Source organism: Protomyctophum bolini (assembly GCF_963924005.1).
Source record: "Protomyctophum bolini genome assembly, chromosome: 19".
In the NCBI taxonomy this organism is placed as follows: Eukaryota; Metazoa; Chordata; class Actinopteri; order Myctophiformes; family Myctophidae; genus Protomyctophum; species Protomyctophum bolini.
Window position 1 is genome coordinate 40,471,794 of NC_137880.1, and position 19,005 is coordinate 40,490,798.

At 43.4% G+C, this 19,005-nt stretch overlaps 1 protein-coding gene across 1 annotated transcript; it reads left to right on the top strand.

Annotated features, from left to right (window-relative positions):
• Nucleotides 1–2,473: 2,473 nt before the first annotated feature.
• LOC308334233 (gap junction Cx32.2 protein-like) lies at nucleotides 2,474–9,876 on the top strand (the record flags this gene model as incomplete). Its single annotated transcript, XM_080790871.1, has 6 exons — nucleotides 2,474–2,609; nucleotides 3,674–3,817; nucleotides 4,597–4,715; nucleotides 6,664–6,816; nucleotides 8,776–8,894; nucleotides 9,672–9,876. 6 exons carry the CDS (start codon nucleotides 2,474–2,476, stop codon nucleotides 9,874–9,876), a joined length of 876 nt encoding a protein of 291 aa, XP_080646997.1.
• Nucleotides 9,877–19,005: the final 9,129 nt, after the last annotated feature.

Here is a 19,005-nt window from a genome sequence, read left to right on the forward strand (position 1 = left end):
TTACACCTATAGCTACATGTTTAAGCATTTATTTCATATTTACATGTCTTCTGTGGTCTCCAACATTACACCTAGCTACATGTTTAAGCATTCATTTAATATTTACATGTCTTCTGTGGTCTCTAACATTACACCTAGCTACATGTTTACGCATTTATTTCATGTCTTCTGTGGTCTCTAACATTACACCTAGCTACATGTTTAAGCATTTATTTCATATTTACATGTCTTCTGTGGTCTCTAACATTACACCTATAGCTACATGTTTAAGCATTTATTTCATATTTACATGTCTTCTGTGGTCTCTAACATTAAACCTATAGCTACATGTTTAAGCATTTATTTCATATTTACATGTCTTCTGTGGTCTCTAACATTACACCTATAGCTACATGTTTACGCATTTATTTCATATTTACATGTCTTCTGTGGACTGTAACATTACACCTAGCTACATGTTTAAGCATTTATTTAATATTTACATGTCTTCTGTGGTCTCTAACATTACACCTAGCTACATGTTTACGCATTTATTTCATGTCTTCTGTGGTCTCTAACATTACACCTAGCTACATGTTTAAGCATTTATTTCATATTTACATGTCTTCTGTGGTCTCTAACATTACACCTATAGCTACATGTTTAAGCATTTATTTCATATTTACATGTCTTCTGTGGTCTCTAACATTACACCTATAGCTACATGTTTAAGCATTTATTTCATATTTACATGTCTTCTGTGGTCTCTAACATTACACCTATAGCTACATGTTTAAGCATTTATTTCATATTTACATGTCTTCTGTGGTCTCCAACATTACACCTAGCTACATGTTTAAGCATTTATTTAATATTTACATGTCTTCTGTGGTCTCTAACATTACACCTAGCTACATGTTTAAGCATTTATTTCATATATATTTCAGACATGCTCTAGTATGTGAAGAGTCTGCATGTGATATTAACTCATTTTGGGGAAAAAACAAAGAAAAAAAGGTTTTTCTCCTCTGCGCGATGTTGTCTCTAAACATATTGTATTATTATTATTTATTCCACAGACCACAGAGCAGTAAAGATGGGCGACTGGGGCCTCCTCTTGTCTCTAAACATATTGTTATTGTTATTATTATTTCTACAGAACATTAAACGTAAAGATGGGCGACTGGGGCTTCCTGTCGTCTCTAAACATATTGTTATTGTTATTATTATTTCTACAGAACATTAAACGTAAAGATGGGGGACTGGGGCTTCCTGTCGTCTCTAAACATATTGTTATTGTTATTATTATTTCTACAGAACATTAAACGTAAAGATGGGAGACTGGGGCTTCCTCTTGTCTCTAAACATATTGTTATTATTATTTCTACAGAACATTAAACGTAAAGATGGGGGACTGGGGCTTCCTGTCGTCTCTAAACATATTGTTATTGTTATTATTATTTCTACAGAACATTAAACATAAAGATGGGGGACTGGGGCTTCCTGTCGTCTCTAAACATATTGTTATTGTTATTATTATTTCTACAGAACATTAAACGTAAAGATGGGAGACTGGGGCTTCCTCTTGTCTCTAAACATATTGTTATTATTATTTCTACAGAACATTAAACGTAAAGATGGGGGACTGGGGCTTCCTGTCGTCTCTAAACATATTGTTATTGTTATTATTATTTCTACAGAACATTAAACGTAAAGATGGGAGACTGGGGCTTCCTCTTGTCTCTAAACATATTGTTATTATTATTTCTACAGAACATTAAACGTAAAGATGGGGGACTGGGGCTTCCTGTCGTCTCTAAACATATTGTTATTGTTATTATTATTTCTACAGAACATTAAACATAAAGATGGGGGACTGGGGCTTCCTGTCGTCTCTAAACATATTGTTATTGTTATTATTATTTCTACAGAACATTAAACATAAAGATGGGGGACTGGGGCTTCCTGTCGTCTCTAAACATATTGTTATTGTTATTATTATTTCTACAGAACATTAAACATAAAGATGGGGGACTGGGGCTTCCTGTCGTCTCTAAACATATTGTTATTGTTATTATTATTTCTACAGAACATTAAACATAAAGATGGGGGACTGGGGCTTCCTGTCGTCTCTAAACATATTGTTATTGTTATTATTATTTCTACAGAACATTAAACATAAAGATGGGGGACTGGGGCTTCCTGTCGTCTCTAAACATATTGTTATTGTTATTATTATTTCTACAGAACATTAAACGTAAAGATGGGGGACTGGGGCTTCCTGTCGTCTCTAAACATATTATTATTATTATTTCTACAGAACATTAAACGTAAAGATGGGGGACTGGGGCTTCCTGTCGTCTCTAAACATATTGTTATTATTATTATTATTTCTACAGAACATTAAACGTAAAGATGGGGGACTGGGGCTTCCTGTCGTCTCTAAACATATTGTTATTATTATTATTATTTCTACAGAACATTAAACGTAAAGATGGGGGACTGGGGCTTCCTGTCGTCTCTGCTGGATAAGGTCCAGAGTCATTCCACCGTCATCGGCAAGATCTGGATGAGCGTCCTGTTCCTGTTCCGCATCATGGTGTTGGGGGCGGGGGCGGAGAGCGTCTGGGGTACGTTTGGTTACAGAGGGGGGGAGGGGGGGGGGGGGGGGTGTCTGGGGTACGTTTGGTTACAGAGGGGGGGAGGGGGGGGGGGGTGTCTGGGGTACGTTTGGTTACAGAAGGGGGGAGAGGGGGGGTGTCTGGGGTACGTATAGGTTATACATTATGTTACGTTATTATCGATGGTTCCTTCGGTCGTTTAGATCAGGGGTTTTTAACTGATTGTGAACCAGGGACCCCCTGGGGACCCCCATGCACCTGACTATAGAATCAACCTGGGGACCCCCACCCTGACTATAGAATCAACCTGGGGACCCCCACCCTGACTATAGAATCAACCTGGGGACCCCCACCCTGACTATAGAATCAACCCGGGGACCCCCACCCTGACTATAGAATCAACCCGGGGACCCCCACCCTGACTATAGAATCAACCCGGGGACCCCCACCCTGACTATAGAATCAACCCGGGGACCACCACCCTGACTATAGAATCAACCCGGGGACCCCCACCCTGACTATAGAATCAACCCGGGGACCCCCACCCTGACTATAGAATCAACCCGGGGACCACCACCCTGACTATAGAATCAACCTGGGGACCACCACCCTGACTATAGAATCAACCTGGGGACCCCCACCCTGACTATAGAACCAACCTGGGGATCGAACCCCCAACCTCCCAGTCTCAGGGCGGACACTCTAACCACAAGGCCACTGAGCTGGTCATACTGATGTTATCCATGGTTCCTCTGGTCCTGCAGAACATCAGACTAACATCGATGGTTCCTCCAGAACATCAGACTAATATCGATGGTTCCTTTAGAACATCAGACTAATATCGATGGTTCCTTTAGAACATCAGACTAATAGCGATGGTTCCTTTAGAACATCAGACTAATAGCGATGGTTCCTTTAGAACATCAGACTAATAGCGATGGTTCCTTTAGAACATCAGACTAATATCGATGGTTCCTTTAGAACATCAGACTAATATCGATGGTTCCTTCAGAACATCAGACTAATATCGATGGTTCCTTCAGAACATCAGACTAACGTTCTTCCTCTCTCAGGTGACGAGCAGTCAGGCTTCACCTGCAACACGCAGCAGCCCGGTTGTGAGAACGTCTGCTACGACAGAACCTTCCCCATCTCTCACATCCGCTTCTGGGTGCTGCAGATCATCTTCGTGTCCACGCCCACACTCATCTACCTGGGTCTGTAGATCAGATATTATTTATTTATATTCGTCTACCCGGGTCTGTAGATCAGATATTATTCATTTATATTCGTCTACCCGGGTCTGTAGATCAGATATTATTCATTTATATTCGTCTACCCGGGTCTGTAGATCAGATATTATTCATTTATATTCGTCTACCCGGGTCTGTAGATCAGATATTATTCATTTATATTCGTCTACCCGGGTCTGTAGATCAGATATTATTCATTTATATTTGTCTACCTGGGTCTGTAGATCAGATATTATTCATTTATATTCATCTACGTGGGTCTGTAGATCAGATATTATTCATTTATATTCGTCTACCCGGGTCTGTAGATCAGATATTATTTATGTATATTTATCTACCTGGGTGCAGTGTTGTTTTTGTCGAACTAAAACTATGACGAAAAATGCTCGTCGACGACCTTTTTCCACTTAAACTACATGGAAACTAAATGAAAACTAAGCCACGATGACTAAAACTGAGACTAAATATACCGACAATTTCGTCAACAAATAAAAACTAGACTAAAATGTCAGGAAGGGACTCTAGTGGACAACAGATCCAGTATAATTCACTTTACACCTGGTTGCATGCTGAAAATAGACGATCTACATTAAGCTCACAACGCGTCGCAGCTATTTTCAGTAAGTGGAAAAAAAAAACGTGGGCGGAGCTTCTAAAAACCAGGAAGAGCCGCCTGTCGCGAACGTTTTTTTTCCCATGCATGGAATCGCAAGTGTGCTTACACCCAGTGTGCGACATCACAGGTCACGTGATGCACGTCACGCACGCGGAGAACAAGCTGAGGGAGCAGCTGGCCAGTCCGGCGCCCCCTGGTGGAGGGAAGACCATAAAACGACCCAAATACACCGACGAGAAGGGCAAGGTAAGACTCACTGCTGCCCCTAGTGGGAGGGAGGGTATAAGACTCACTGCTGCAATAAAATGTTAAATTGGTGCTATCCCTTTTAGAACAAGCGGCTGTTGCTTTTGCCTTCACCTTCAAAACAATTCCAATTTGTTTTGATTAAAGGTATATTCAGTGATTTCACTCAAAAGACCTTAGGTTTCGTTTTTGGCTGGGACCTAAGCCTTTCATCCAATCAGGATAGAGAGCCAAAAACGAACCCTAAGGTTTTTTGACCCCCAGGGGTTAACTGGGGACAGGGAGGAACTCCTTATATCAGGGGTGTCGAACTCAACTTGGGGCGAGGGCCGCATTGGTCAAAAGGTCACTTGATGGGGGCCACAACCAGTTGCGGACGCACGCTCGATGTCTCAAGCCCAACACACACCAGCTCCGTCCGACGCGGCGCGTTAGCGCACGTCGGACGCCGCCGGTGTGCGATAGGTTCATTGAAAATAATGGAGGCGGCTGTTTTGACGCGCGGCGTTCGCAGACGGTGTGGGAGGCCCTTCAGTCAGTCACTGCTATAATATCTATCTATCTATCTATGTATGCTCAGACCCAGCCAGCCAGCCAGCAAGCCACACATAGTGCTCAGACCCAGCCAGCCAGCAAGCCACATACATAGTGCTCAGAGCCAGCCAGCCACACACATAGTGCTCAGACCCAGCCAGCCAGCAAGCCACACACATAGTGCTCAGACCCAGCCAGCCACACAAAGCTCCGTAAGGGAGTGGTTGCACCACTCAAAAAATCTTCAAAAAACTGAAGAGGCTACTGGAGATTGGAGAACCTGATTTGGACATGATCTGATGCAGGACAATGTCACTATGACACTATGACAGAAAGAGAAGATGGGTCTTCACACATTCTCACACACACACACACACACACACACACACACACACACACACACACACACACACACACACGACTTTGTCCCTATAATGTGCACGGCACCGTTCCACTTCATCATATCACGCAAGAGACGCCACACACCAGTATGGAAGAGAGATAGTCACTTACTCACTTGTTGTAACTTGTAGGGATGCCACAAAGTGACCAACAGCCAAATTGAATAGTCAACAGCTCTGCCGATTAATAATCGATTAATTGAACCCACCCCCCATATTAATCAATATCAGATAAAACGTATAAGATTTTATATTATGCACATGCCATGGTCACATAACCATTATGTTGAGTGCATGCTTTGATGGTTACAGTTATATAATCAGTTTTGATGAGTAAACCTTTGTGGAGATCTTCTCAGTTCTCATTGTATGCTAGTTACTGCCATTCAGGATGGAAAATGAAATTCATTTGGATTTGGGGAGAAGTAGTTTCATAAGGGGCTGGTATGAAGTACTTGATATAAAGAGAACATGTTCAGTTCACTAGTCTACACTCTACTCTACACCTGCCTTCATTTCATCTGATTGTCTGTCTGGCAGGCACTTAACAAGCAATCGTTAACTGTGTCTGTTAGAGAGAGGGGCAGAGAAGAGTGGCTTTGCTCAACTTGATTTATACTTATATTCTCCACTCTGATGAAGGTACATGTTCGATATATCATGCAGCCTTACTTATAAGCCTATATTTTGTCTATTTAAAAAAAATAGCTTGAGGCAGGCGGGCCACATTAAATGACATGGCGGGCCACATTTGGCCCGCGGGCCTTGACTTTGACACCGATGCCTTATATGGTCAGCACACTCTATAGTAGAGAGGATTATCACAACAAAACAACAAAAATAAGTGATATTTGAATTAAGTGAAATCACTGAATAAACCTTTAAAAAGAAAAACAAAAAAATCACACTTGTGTGAAGTGAGGGCCGCTGGGCCAGCTACCTGGCCCAGCCCGCTCGTTAAGCTGCTCGTTAAGCTGCTCGTTAAGCTGCTCGTTATGAACCGTGTGTTTCAGGTGAAGATCAAAGGCAACCTGCTGGGCAGCTACCTGGCGCAGCTGCTCGTTAAGATCGTCATCGAGACGGCCTTCATCGTGGGACAGTACTACCTGTACGGCTTCATCATGGTGCCCATGTTCCCCTGCTCCCGCAAGCCCTGCAAATTTACCGTAAGTACCCTAAAACCCTGCCCCTTTACCGTAAGTACCCTAAAACCCTGCCCCTTTACCGTAAGTACCCTAAAACCCTGCCCCTTTACCGTAAGTACCCTAAAACCCTGCCCCTTTACCGTAAGTACCCTAAAACCCTGCCCCGTTACCGTAAGTACCCTAAAACCCTGCCCCTTTACCGTAAGTACCCTAAAACCCTGCCCCGTTACCGTAAGTACCCTAAAACCCTGCCCCTTTACCGTAAGTACCCTAAAACCCTGCCTTGTTACCGTAAGTACCCTAAAACCCTGCCCCTTTACCGTAAGTACTCTAAAACCCTGCCCTTTTACCGTAAGTACCCTAAAACCCTGCCCTTTTACCGTAAGTACCCTAAAACCCTGCCCTTTTACCGTAAGTACCCTAAAACCCTGCCCCTTTACCGTAAGTACCCTAAAACCCTGCCCTGTTACCGTAAGTACCCTAAAACCCTGCCCCTTTACCGTAAGTACTCTAAAACCCTGCCCTTTTACCGTAAGTACCCTAAAACCCTGCCCTTTTACCGTAAGTACCCTAAAACCCTGCTCTTTTACCGTAAGTACCCTAAAACCCTGCCCCTTTACCGTAAGTACCCTAAAACCCTGCCCTGTTACCGTAAGTACCCTAAACCCTGCCCCTTTACCGTAAGTACCCTAAAACCCTGCCCCTTTACCGTAAGTACCCTAAAACCCTGCCCTTTTACCGTAAGTACCCTAAAATCCTGCCCCTTTACCGTAAGTACCCTGAAATCATGCCCTTTTACCGTAAGTACCCTAAAACCCTGCCCTTTTACCGTAAGTACACCATGTTCCCCTGCTCCTGCAAACCCTGCCCCTTTACCGTAAGTACCCTAACACCCTGCCCTTTTAGTGTATATACTTTTAAGGAGGAATGCTACATGTCTCTGTGTATATATATTTTAAGGTGGAATGCTACATGTCTCTGTGTATATATTTTTAAAGGTGGAATGCTACATGTCTCTGTTTATATATATTTTAAGGTGGAATGCTACATGTCTCTGTGTATATATTTTAAGGTGGAATGCTACATGTCTGTGTATATATATTTTTTTAAGGTGGAATGCTACATGTCTCTGTGTATATATTTTAAGGTGGAATGCTACATGTCTCTGTGTATATATATTTTAAGGTGGAATGCTACATGTCTGTGTATATATTTTAAGGTGGAATGCTACATATCTCTGTGTATATATTTTAAGGTGGAATGCTACATTTCTCTGTGTATATATTTTTAAGGTGGAATGCTACATGTCTCTGTGTATATATTTTAAGGTGGAATGCTACATGTCTCTGTGTATATATTTTAAGGTGGAATGCTACATGTCTCTGTGTATATATATATTAAGGTGGAATGCTACATATCTCTGTGTATATATTTTTAAGGTGGAATGCTACATGTCTCTGTGTATATATATTTTAAGGTGGAATGCTACATATCTCTGTGTATATATATTTTAAGGTGGAATGCTACATGTCTCTGTGTATATATTTTTAAGGTGGAATGCTACATGTCTCTGTGTATATATTTTAAGGTGGAATGCTACATGTCTCTGTGTATATATTTTAAGGTGGAATGCTACATGTCTCTGTGTATATATTTTAAGGTGGAATGCTACATGTCTGTGTATATATTTGAAGGTGGAATGCTACATGTCTCTGTGTATATATTTTAAGGTGGAATGCTACATGTCTCTGTGTATATATTTTAAGGTGGAATGCTACATGTCTCTGTGTATATATTTTAAGGTGGAATGCTACATGTCTCTGTGTATATATTTTAAGGTGGAATGCTACATGTCTCTGTGTATATATTTTAAGGTGGAATGCTACATGTCTCTGTGTATATATTTTAAGGTGGAATGCTACATGTCTCTGTGTATATATTTTAAGGTGGAATGCTACATGTCTGTGTATATATTTGAAGGTGGAATGCTACATGTCGCGGCCCACAGAGAAGACCATCTTCATCATCTTCATGCTGGTCGTAGCCTGTGTGTCTCTGTTTCTCAACGTGGTGGAGGTGTTCTACCTGCTCTGCTCAAGGTCAGTATTAGTATTATTAGCCCTTACCCGTTGTGAGACGGGCGCAGTACCCCCCCCCCCCTTGTGGCCGCGGGGGGTACTGCGTCCTGGGTGCGTTTTCGCTTTTTTAAAATTCACTAATAAATTCATTATTAATCAAGGGCTTCGTAAAGGCCAGGTCAATGCCTGTGTGAAAAGTGGGAGTGATTGGTGCAGGCAGTGAGGAGCTACGGCAGTCACAGTGACAGACAGACACACACACACACACACACACACACTCAGACATTGACTGAATTATAGTATGATGATGATGATGATTAGTAGTAATCACTCGTGCCTCGTTTGGCCAAAGGTCCAGGTGTTATTTTGTGAAAAAGCTCCTTATTGGCTATTTCCCCTACCATAAGCCCTACATTAATTGCATTTAATTGAATGGGGGCTATGGGGTGTTGTGCTAATTCACTTATTTCCATCGAAATAAGTAGTAAAGTGTGCCGCTTGGGTTATTATTTACATTATGAAGAGAGGATATATACAACAAAAGAAAATAAGCGAATTAGCACAACACCCCATACATCCCATTCAATGCAATTCATTGAGGGCTTATGGTAGGGGAAACAGCCAATAAGGAGCTGCTTTTGCACAAAATAACACCTGGACCTCTTTGGTGGGGACGTAACAACTACAAAGAAAGGTAAGAAAGCCTTTTAGTATGGAATTCTCCTTTAAGTACATGTTGATTCATTGATTGAAAAAACCCGGGAGGTTAAAAATGTTCCATTACTTTTTTTCCCCCAGACTGCGGTGCCGCAAGGGGCGGAGCCACCGGGTGGTGACGTCGGCAGAGCAGCCGGCCGGTCTGCGCGGCAGCGCCCCCCTGTGGCCCAGCGTGGAGGACACGCTGCGGCAGAACAAGGTCAACCTGGAGTTCGAGAGCGGGCAGAGCATCGCGGGGAGTCTGGACGGCGCCAAGGAGGACAAGAGGCTGCTCAGCGGCCACTAGTGGCCACCGCGTGGAAACGCACGCACACACCATCATCTCAGAATGTTTTTGACATCTGAAACATTTTCTAAACATGGATTTAAGCACGTGCTACTTGTGTCTGTTTTTACTTCAGTCATGCTAGTGCTAGGGTAGGTACCCTCACATGTTCTCCCCGTGTCCCCTAGGGTAGGTACCCTCACATGTTCTCCCCGTGTCCCCTAGGGTAGGTACCCTCACATGTTCTCCCCGTGTCCCCTAGGGTAGGTACCCTCACATGTTCTCCCCGTGTCCCCTAGGGTAGGTACCCTCACATGTTCTCCCCGTGTCCCCTAGGGTAGGTACCCTCATATGTTCTCCCCGTGTCCCCTATAGGGTAGGTACCCTCACATGTTCTCCCCGTGTCCCCTAGGGTAGGTACCCTCATATGTTCTCCCCGTGTCCCCTATAGGGTAGGTACCCTCACATGTTCTCCCCGTGTCCCCTATAGGGTAGGTACCCTCACATGTTCTCCCTGTGTCCCCTAGGGTAGGTACCCTCACATGTTCTCCCCGTGTCCCCTATAGGGTAGGTACCCTCACATGTTCTCCCCGTGTCCCCTAGGGTAGGTACCCTCATATGTTCTCCCCGTGTCCCCTATAGGGTAGGTACCCTCACATGTTCTCCCCGTGTCCCCTATAGGGTAGGTACCCTCACATGTTCTCCCCGTGTCCCCTAGGGTAGGTACCCTCACATGTTCTCCCCGTGTCCCCTATAGGGTAGGTACCCTCACATGTTCTCCCCGTGTCCCCTAGGGTAGGTACCCTCACATGTTCTCCCCGTGTCCCCTATAGGGTATGTACCCTCACATGTTCTCCCCGTGTCCCCTAGGATAGGTACCCTCACATGTTCTCCCCGTGTCCCCTAGGGTAGGTACCCTCACAATAAATACATGCCGTAATCCTGGTCTCTATACTGCCTCCCCCTGGCCAGCCGGGGCGCCTGATGGAGGGGAAAGGAACTGGTTGGAATTAACATAGTTCCTTCCACGCATTATGTCCAACCGGATGAAAAAATGGGTTACAAAATAGTGGGATAAAAATTATAGGGTGAATTTCTTTTTGTAAACTATATTTTATACTTGGGAATCCTTTCTAGGTGTGCTGTTATTCAATTTGTTTTTTATAGGCCTACAATTTAAAACAATCGACAATGATGACATGCTTAAAGTATAAGGACGACAGTTTGAAAGTGGTTAAAACTATTGTGTGTAAATTATTTGTGTATCCAGACAGACAGACAGACAGACAGGCAGACAGACAGACAGACAGACAGACAGACAGGCAGACAGACAGACAGACAGACAGACAGACAGACAGACAGACAGACAGACAGACAGACAGACAGACAGACAGACAGACAGACAGACAGACAGACAGACAGACAGACAGACAGACAGACAGACAGACAGACAGACAGACAGGCAGGCAGACAGACAGACAGACAGACAGACAGACATTTTCGCTTTTTCTACCGTTACATTTCAAATTATGTATACCATGTTCTTATAAAAAATGTACGTGACAAATTTCCATGAACTGCCGATTTATTTCAATCATTTTCCAGTAAAGATATGTGCGATATGTGAATGTTCTATTTATTTCTTTATGAAACAGAAGACATATTTAACCTGAAAGAAATTAATACAATCATGTTTGCACTGATATAATAGATAATTGTGTGTTATTGTTTAAAATGAGGTCGTTGTGAAGTAAATACAAAATAAATAAAACTGCCTCAATGTCGAGTGTTTGTGTATGTTTAAAGTTTGTTTATATACTTTTGTTTGATAGAATGTTAAAGTTGTATACAGTGATAGTGATCAGTGCTATAGGGCAGGGGTTCTCAACCCGTGGGTCACGACCCCTCGGGGTGTCGCCAAATTATTAGTATTATTATAATGTCTTTGCAACAGGAAATGAAGAGTTTACATAATAGTACACATAGTACATGCATACACCTTCCCTAATGATTATATCTGGTTTCAGTATTTATTTTTGGTGTCTCTATTATTATTATTTTTAAATATATTTTTTATCCCACGATTTTGTAACCCATTTTTCACCCCTGTGTCAATGATCTAATGTGATCCTGGGCTCTACACACCCTCCAGCAACCTAGTCCCCATATATGGGGGACAAGGGGAGACCAACCTAGTCCCCATACATGGGGGACAAGGGGAGACCAACCTAGTCCCCATATATGGGGGACAAGGGGAGACCAACCTAGTCCCCATATATGGGGGACAAGGGGAGACCAACCTAGTCCCCATATATGGGGGACAAGGGGAGACCAACCTAGTCCCCATATATGGGGGACAAGGGGAGACCAACCTAGTCCCCATATATGGGGGACAAGGGGAGACCAACCTAGTCCCCATATATGGGGGACGAGGGGAGACCAACCTAGTCCCCATATATGGGGGACAAGGGGAGAGCAACGGACTTGAACTCATGCTTCCTTCATGCCTGAGGGAGGCAGTTTAGAGACAGGTGTCTCTATTATTAAGGTTATTGTAGCAGTCAATTTATATCGGGGGTCCCGAGACACTGCCAAAGCATCTCCGGGGGTCCCTGGGCAAAAACTAGATACAAACCTCAGATCAACATCGCCACCAGGTTGGAGAGAACACTGGACCAGTGCTACTCCACCATCCCAGAGGCATATCATGCAGTGACTAGAGCTCCTCTCGGTGAGTCCGACCACAACACCATTCTACTAGTCCCTCTCGGTGAGTCCGACCACAACACCATTCTCCTAGTCCCTAAGTATCGCCAGAAACTAAAGGTGGCAAAACCAACTGTCAAACTATGTAGGAAATGGTCTACACAAGCCCTATATAGATACACGAGTAAGACGCGCAAACGCGGAAAGCGAACGCAGCTCGTACATATTTGGGTTTTGGACGTATAGCTGCTTTGGGGACTCCTTATATGGTTATGGCTGAGTCATGGTGACGTAACAGCGGGACACTCACTCAGCTCCATCCAGACACACAGACAGACATGATCTGCTAGGTCTCATAGTAAGTGCTCACTGCGTTCGCAATTACAGGACTGTTTGGAGTCCACAGAATGGACTAACCTCTGGGCTGACGGTCAGGATATTGACACGTACACTGACACTGTGAAAGTGTTTGCATTCCCACAAGGACCATTACGGTCTTTAACAACAGCAAGCCCTGGTTCAACAATGAAGTGAGATCGCTTTGTAGGGAGAAACATGCTGCTTATAAACGTGGAGATATGGGGAATTATAAGAGACTGAAATATGAATTTCAGCGTGCTGTGTCTAAGGCTAAGGCCTCCTACAAAGTGAAGCTTGAAAACAAACTGCAAGCAAATTACATCAAAGGTGTATGGCAGGGTTTGCAGGACATCACTGACTATAAAACCAAGCACCATGTTCCAGACCTGGACCCCTCCCTTCCTGGGAGGCTTAATGATTTTTATTGTCGGTTCGACAGTGAAGACCATCAGTCCCCCTCTTTTCCAAGAGAGCAGGGTGACTCTCCACCCAACATACATGAACATGATGTCAGACGGTTGCTCCGTCAGCAAAACCCCAGAAAGGCGGCAGGGCCTGATGGCGTGTCGTCTGCCACACTAAAGCACTGTGCCGACCAACTTGCACCTGTCCTCACTTCCATTTTCAACTGGTCACTGGAACTCTGTACTGTGCCTGCTTGCTTTAAATCTGCGGTTATCATTCCTGTCCCAAAGGAAAATAATATCACCTGTCTTAATGACTATAGGCCTGTTGCCCTAACATCTGTCATTATGAAAGTCTTTGAGCGACTGGTCTGTAAACACCTGTCCAGCATAGCACTAGATCCCCACCAATTTGCCTACAGAGCAAATAGGAGTGTAGATGATGCAGTGTCCCTCTGTCTGCACACTATTACTCAACATCTAGAATCCAGATCCACCTATGCTCGGGTACTTTTTGTTGACTTCAGCTCCGCATTTAATACAATAGTGCCGGGGAAGCTGATTTCAACCCTACAGGAGCTAGGCGTCAGATCACATCTATGTAAATGGATCTTTAATTTTCTATGTGACAGGAAACAGGTGGTCAAAATAGGTGACCTCGTCTCGCTGTCGAGGCTCCTAAACACTGGGGCCCCCCAGGGGTGCGTCCTTTCTCCACTTCTCTACTCATTATACACTCATTTCTGTCAATCTCACTTTAGTACAGTTATGATGTATAAGTTTGCTGATGACACATCTTTAGTAGGTCTTATTACCAACGAGGTTGAAACCGACTACCGCAGAGCAGTAGAGGAGCTGGTGAGATGGTGTGAGAGTTACAACTTGATTCTAAACATCTCTAAAACCAAAGAGATGTTTATAGACTTTAGGAAAAAGATATCGAGTCCCCTCCCCCCCTCTTCATCAATGGGGAAGAGGTAGAAAGAGTTTCCTCCTTCCGGTTCCTAGGGACCACCATCCATGAGTCCTTATCATGGGATCTTAACACCAGTCTCATAATAAGCAAATCACACCAGCGTCTCTATTTCCTGCGGCAGCTTAAGAAGTTCAAAGTCAGCCAAGCAGCCATGACTCACTTCTATAGGGCCACTATTGAAAGTGTTCTCACCTTCTCCATGCTTGTCTGGTTTGGTCACACAACCTCTCAAGACAAATCAAAGCTGGAAAGAGTAGTACGTTGCGCATCAAAAAACATAGGTTGCAGCCTCCCTACACTTTCCTCACTCTATTCCACCAGAATAATTAGGAAGGCAAATAAAATCATTGCAGACAACTCCCATCCTGCACATCACCTCTTCAATCTCCTCCCATCAGGCAGCAGATATAGAAGTATCCAGAGCTCTACATGTCGCTTCAGGGACAGCACTTACCCCGTAGCCATTAGACATCTGAACTCATAGGATATGCATAATTATAGCACTTTAAAAAACTGAATGTAATTTCCTATGCTGCTGGTTTTTGTTTTTGTATTGTACTGTCCTTCTTGTTTGTGTATCTATGGTTGCCTGTATATGTTGAGTATGAACCAAGACAAATTCCTATCAACTTGTTGACATGGCAAATAAATGATTGAATTGAATTGAATTGAAAACGTTGAAAACCCCTGCTATAGGACAGTGGTTCCCAAACCTCTTCATGTCAAGGACCCCCAAATTGACCCCCATTAGCCCCGCGGACCCCCATTAGGACCCCCATTAGGACCCTCATTAGTACCCCCATTAGGACCCCCATTAGAAAACATAGCAGTGATTCTCAACCCATTACTTTTCAATGACCCTCCAGTTTGACATGCATTATTAGTCTACACTAGTACAGAGCCGACATTTAATGGCATTTCTATCCCTGAGACCTCCATTTATATCATAAAATCTATGTTAATTTAACTCTGAGAGTGTACAAATGGACCCCAACAGTCCATTTGGGTCACAGACCCATAAGGGTCCATTTGGTTCCATTTGTATACGCTCAGAGTCACAGACCCATAAGGGTCCATTTGGTTCCATTTGTACACGCTCAGAGTCACAGACCCATAAGGGTCCATTTGGTTCGATTTGTACACGCTCAGAGTCACAGACCCATAAGGGTCCATTTGGTTCCATGTGTTACACTCTCAGAGTCACAGACCCATAAGGGTCCATTTGGTTCCATGTGTTACACTCTCAGAGTCACAGACCCATAAGGGTCCATTTGGTTCCATGTGTTACACTCTCAGAGTCACAGACCCATAAGGGTCCATTTGGTTCCATGTGTTACACTCTCAGAGTCACAGACCCATAAGGGTCCATTTGGTTCCATGTGTTACACTCTCAGAGTCACAGACCCATAAGGGTCCATTTGGTTCCAAACTATCATTTAGCTGTATGGGGACCCCCTGGAACTCCCTAAAGGACCCCTACGACCCCTACGACCCCTACGACCACTACGAAACAATCTGGTTCTGGTAATAATAATAATAATAATATATATATACCTCGTCTTTGTGTATCAGTCTTTAGCACTGTTGTTTTTGGCAGCAAATTTCTATTTTAGTCACCCGGAATGTCTTAGTGTTACTCTAGCTTTAGTCGACTAAATCTACAGTTGATTTAGTCCGTGATGCCGTCGTAATGACTGATTTCACACTTGCTGAAAACAGCCGACCTACAAGCTCACAACGCGTCGCAGCGCGACACATTGTGAGCTTGTAGATCTCTCCAGGTGACTAAAATGTGACTAAAAAAAAATGTAAACAATAATACAAATAAACAAAATTTGCTGACAAAAACAACAAACAAAACTTGTTTTCATAACTTTCTTAAATACATTTAGAGAACACACAACTAGACGCACAGAGCAGAGGACAGGAGGAGTCAAACAGAACTCACACACGGTAGAGTTCTTCACTCACACACACAGACAGACAGACAGACAGACAGACAGACAGGCAAAGAGACAGACAGACAGGCAGAGAGACAGACAGGCAGAGAGACAGACAGACAGGCTGAGAGACAGACAGACAGACAGGCATCAGGGTAATTGTGTTTGTCTAACTCTAACTCATTTAGATGTCGATTCTACAAATGTCTTCTAAATCCTGACAGTTTTCTGAAGAAAAAAACCCCTCATGTTTTGTGTCAGTGGTTCTCAAACATTTTCATGTCAAGGACCCCCAAAAATATATGTAATCGGTCGCCGACCCCCATCTGAAAATATGTTGTTCCAGGGACCCCCTCCTCTCCCCAGGGACCCCCCCTCCCCAAGCAAAGATTTGAGTTAAAAACGGTCGCTCTGATAGAATATTCAAAGATTTGTGCCACATTTACACGCTTTAAAAAACAATAGCAGATCTACAAGCAAAAAATAAAAGATAAATGGGCAGGGGTGAGGTGGGTTCGGGCAATGAGGCCAAATATAGTAACCTGACCAGTTTGTTTTGGGAGGTCTGGAGCCTTGTTTTAAGGGCCTTTGAGGTGCTGTGGTACCAGAAGGTGCATGCATAGTCGAACATTACCTCATATTCCTAGTTTATTGAAATAATGTCATTCACATGTGTCCAGTGAACTAGATTTAGAAGACATGTGTCCAGTGCATAGCCTACTGCAGGCCTGGTAGACTACATTTAGAAGACATGTGTCCAGTGCATAGCCTACTGCAGGCCTGGTAGACTACATTTAGAAGACATGTGTCCAGTGCATAGCCTACTGCAGGCCTGGTTGACTAGATTTAGAAGACATGTGTCCAGTGCATAGCCTACTGCAGGCCTGGTAGACTAGATTTAGAAGACATGTGTCCAGTGCATAGCCTACTGCAGGCCTGGTAGACTAGATATAGAAGACATGTGTCCAGTGCATAGCCTACTGCAGGCCTGGTAGACTAGATTTAGAAGGCATGTGTCCAGTGCATAGCCTGCAGGCCTGGTTGACTAGACATCTTAAAGCTCTTGCTACAGAAATGATCAAAAGTGGTTGTGTGTGTGTGTGTGTGTGTGTGTGTGTGTGTGTGTGTGTGTGTGTGTGTGTGTGTGTGTGTGTGATTGAAGGCACGTACACACAGCAGTGACCTTGAGTTTGCCAGGTGGATTGCGATAACAGTGTGTGTGTGTCACACACACACACACACACACACACACACACACATGCTGTCTCTCTCTCTCTATCTATCTCTCTCTCTCTCTCTCTCTCTCTCTCTCTCTCCCCCCGTGTGTGAAGATATCGTGTGTGTGTGTGTGTGTGTGTGTGTGTGTGTGAGAGAGACACTGCATATATTGTTTACATAGATGCATATTGAACAGTGTTCAGTGTTATAGGGTTGTACTAATATAATATCAAAAATAATATTAAAAATAATATTAAATATAATATATATGAAAACAGAGGTTTTAATATTACCCGGTCGGCAGTGTTGATAAGACTACGTTTTTCCACTGACGAAAACTAAACGGAAACTAATCTACGGTGACTAAAACTATGAGACTAAATATACTGACAATTTTGTCAAGAAATAAAAACTAGACTAAAATGTTAGGAAGGGTTGATTGGAGGATATAATATTCTCTGTTCATATACAGACTAAAATGTTAGGAAGGGTTGATTGGAGGATATAATAATCTCTGTTCATATAGGCTACAATTCCCTTTATACTTTAACATTTTAATGTTGCTCTCACAATATTCTTAAACTCCATATATGGTGTCAGACCCAATGCTTATCCCATTCTGAACGGGAACCCATTCTGATGTTAGCATCATGTTATGCTTTAGCTATTGAAAAATAGCAGATCTACAAGCTCGTAGCGCGCCACCGAGTGGCGCGCTACGAGCTTGTAGGTCTGCTATTTTATAAAAATCGAAGAGCGACTGACATAGAAGACATTTTTTAGAATCTGATCTCAGGTCAGAATGGAAAACTGTCAGGATGTAGAAGACATTTTTTAGAATCTGATCTCAGGTCAGAATGGAAAACTGTCAAGATGTAGAAGACATTTTTTTAGAATCTGATCTCAGGTCAGAATGGAAAACTGTCAGGATGTAGAAGACATTTTTTAGAATCTGATCTCAGGTCAGAATGGAAAACTGTCAGGATGTAGAAGACATTTTTTTAGAATCTGATCTCAGGTCAGAATGGAAAACTGTCAGGATGTATAGAAGACATTTTTTAGAATCTGATCTCAGGTCAGAATGGAAAACTGTCAGGATGTAGAAGACATTTTTTTAGAATCTGATCTCAGGTCAGAATGGAAAACTGTCAGGATGTATAGAAGACATTTTTTAGAATCTGATCTCAGGTCAGAATGGGTTAAACTTGGGGAGGCACAGCTGTGTGCAGCGTGTAATCATCCTCACACTCCCCCATGCCTTCTCCGAGGTCGCGACACTGTCCATATTATCTTTGCTACATCCATCAATGGGCCAGTCAGAGATACTGGTTTCAACCAGTGCTTCAGTGGCTCATTGCCCAGTATCGCAGAATACTAGTGCTACATGGTTTCAACATAATATCAGATCTACAAACTCATGAGTGTCTGCCTGCCTGCCTGCCTGCCTGCCTGCCTGCCTGCCTGTCTGTCTGTCTGTCTGTCTGTCTGTCTGTCTGTCTGTCTGTCTGTCTGTCTGTCTGCCTGCCTGCCTGTCTGCCTGCCTGTC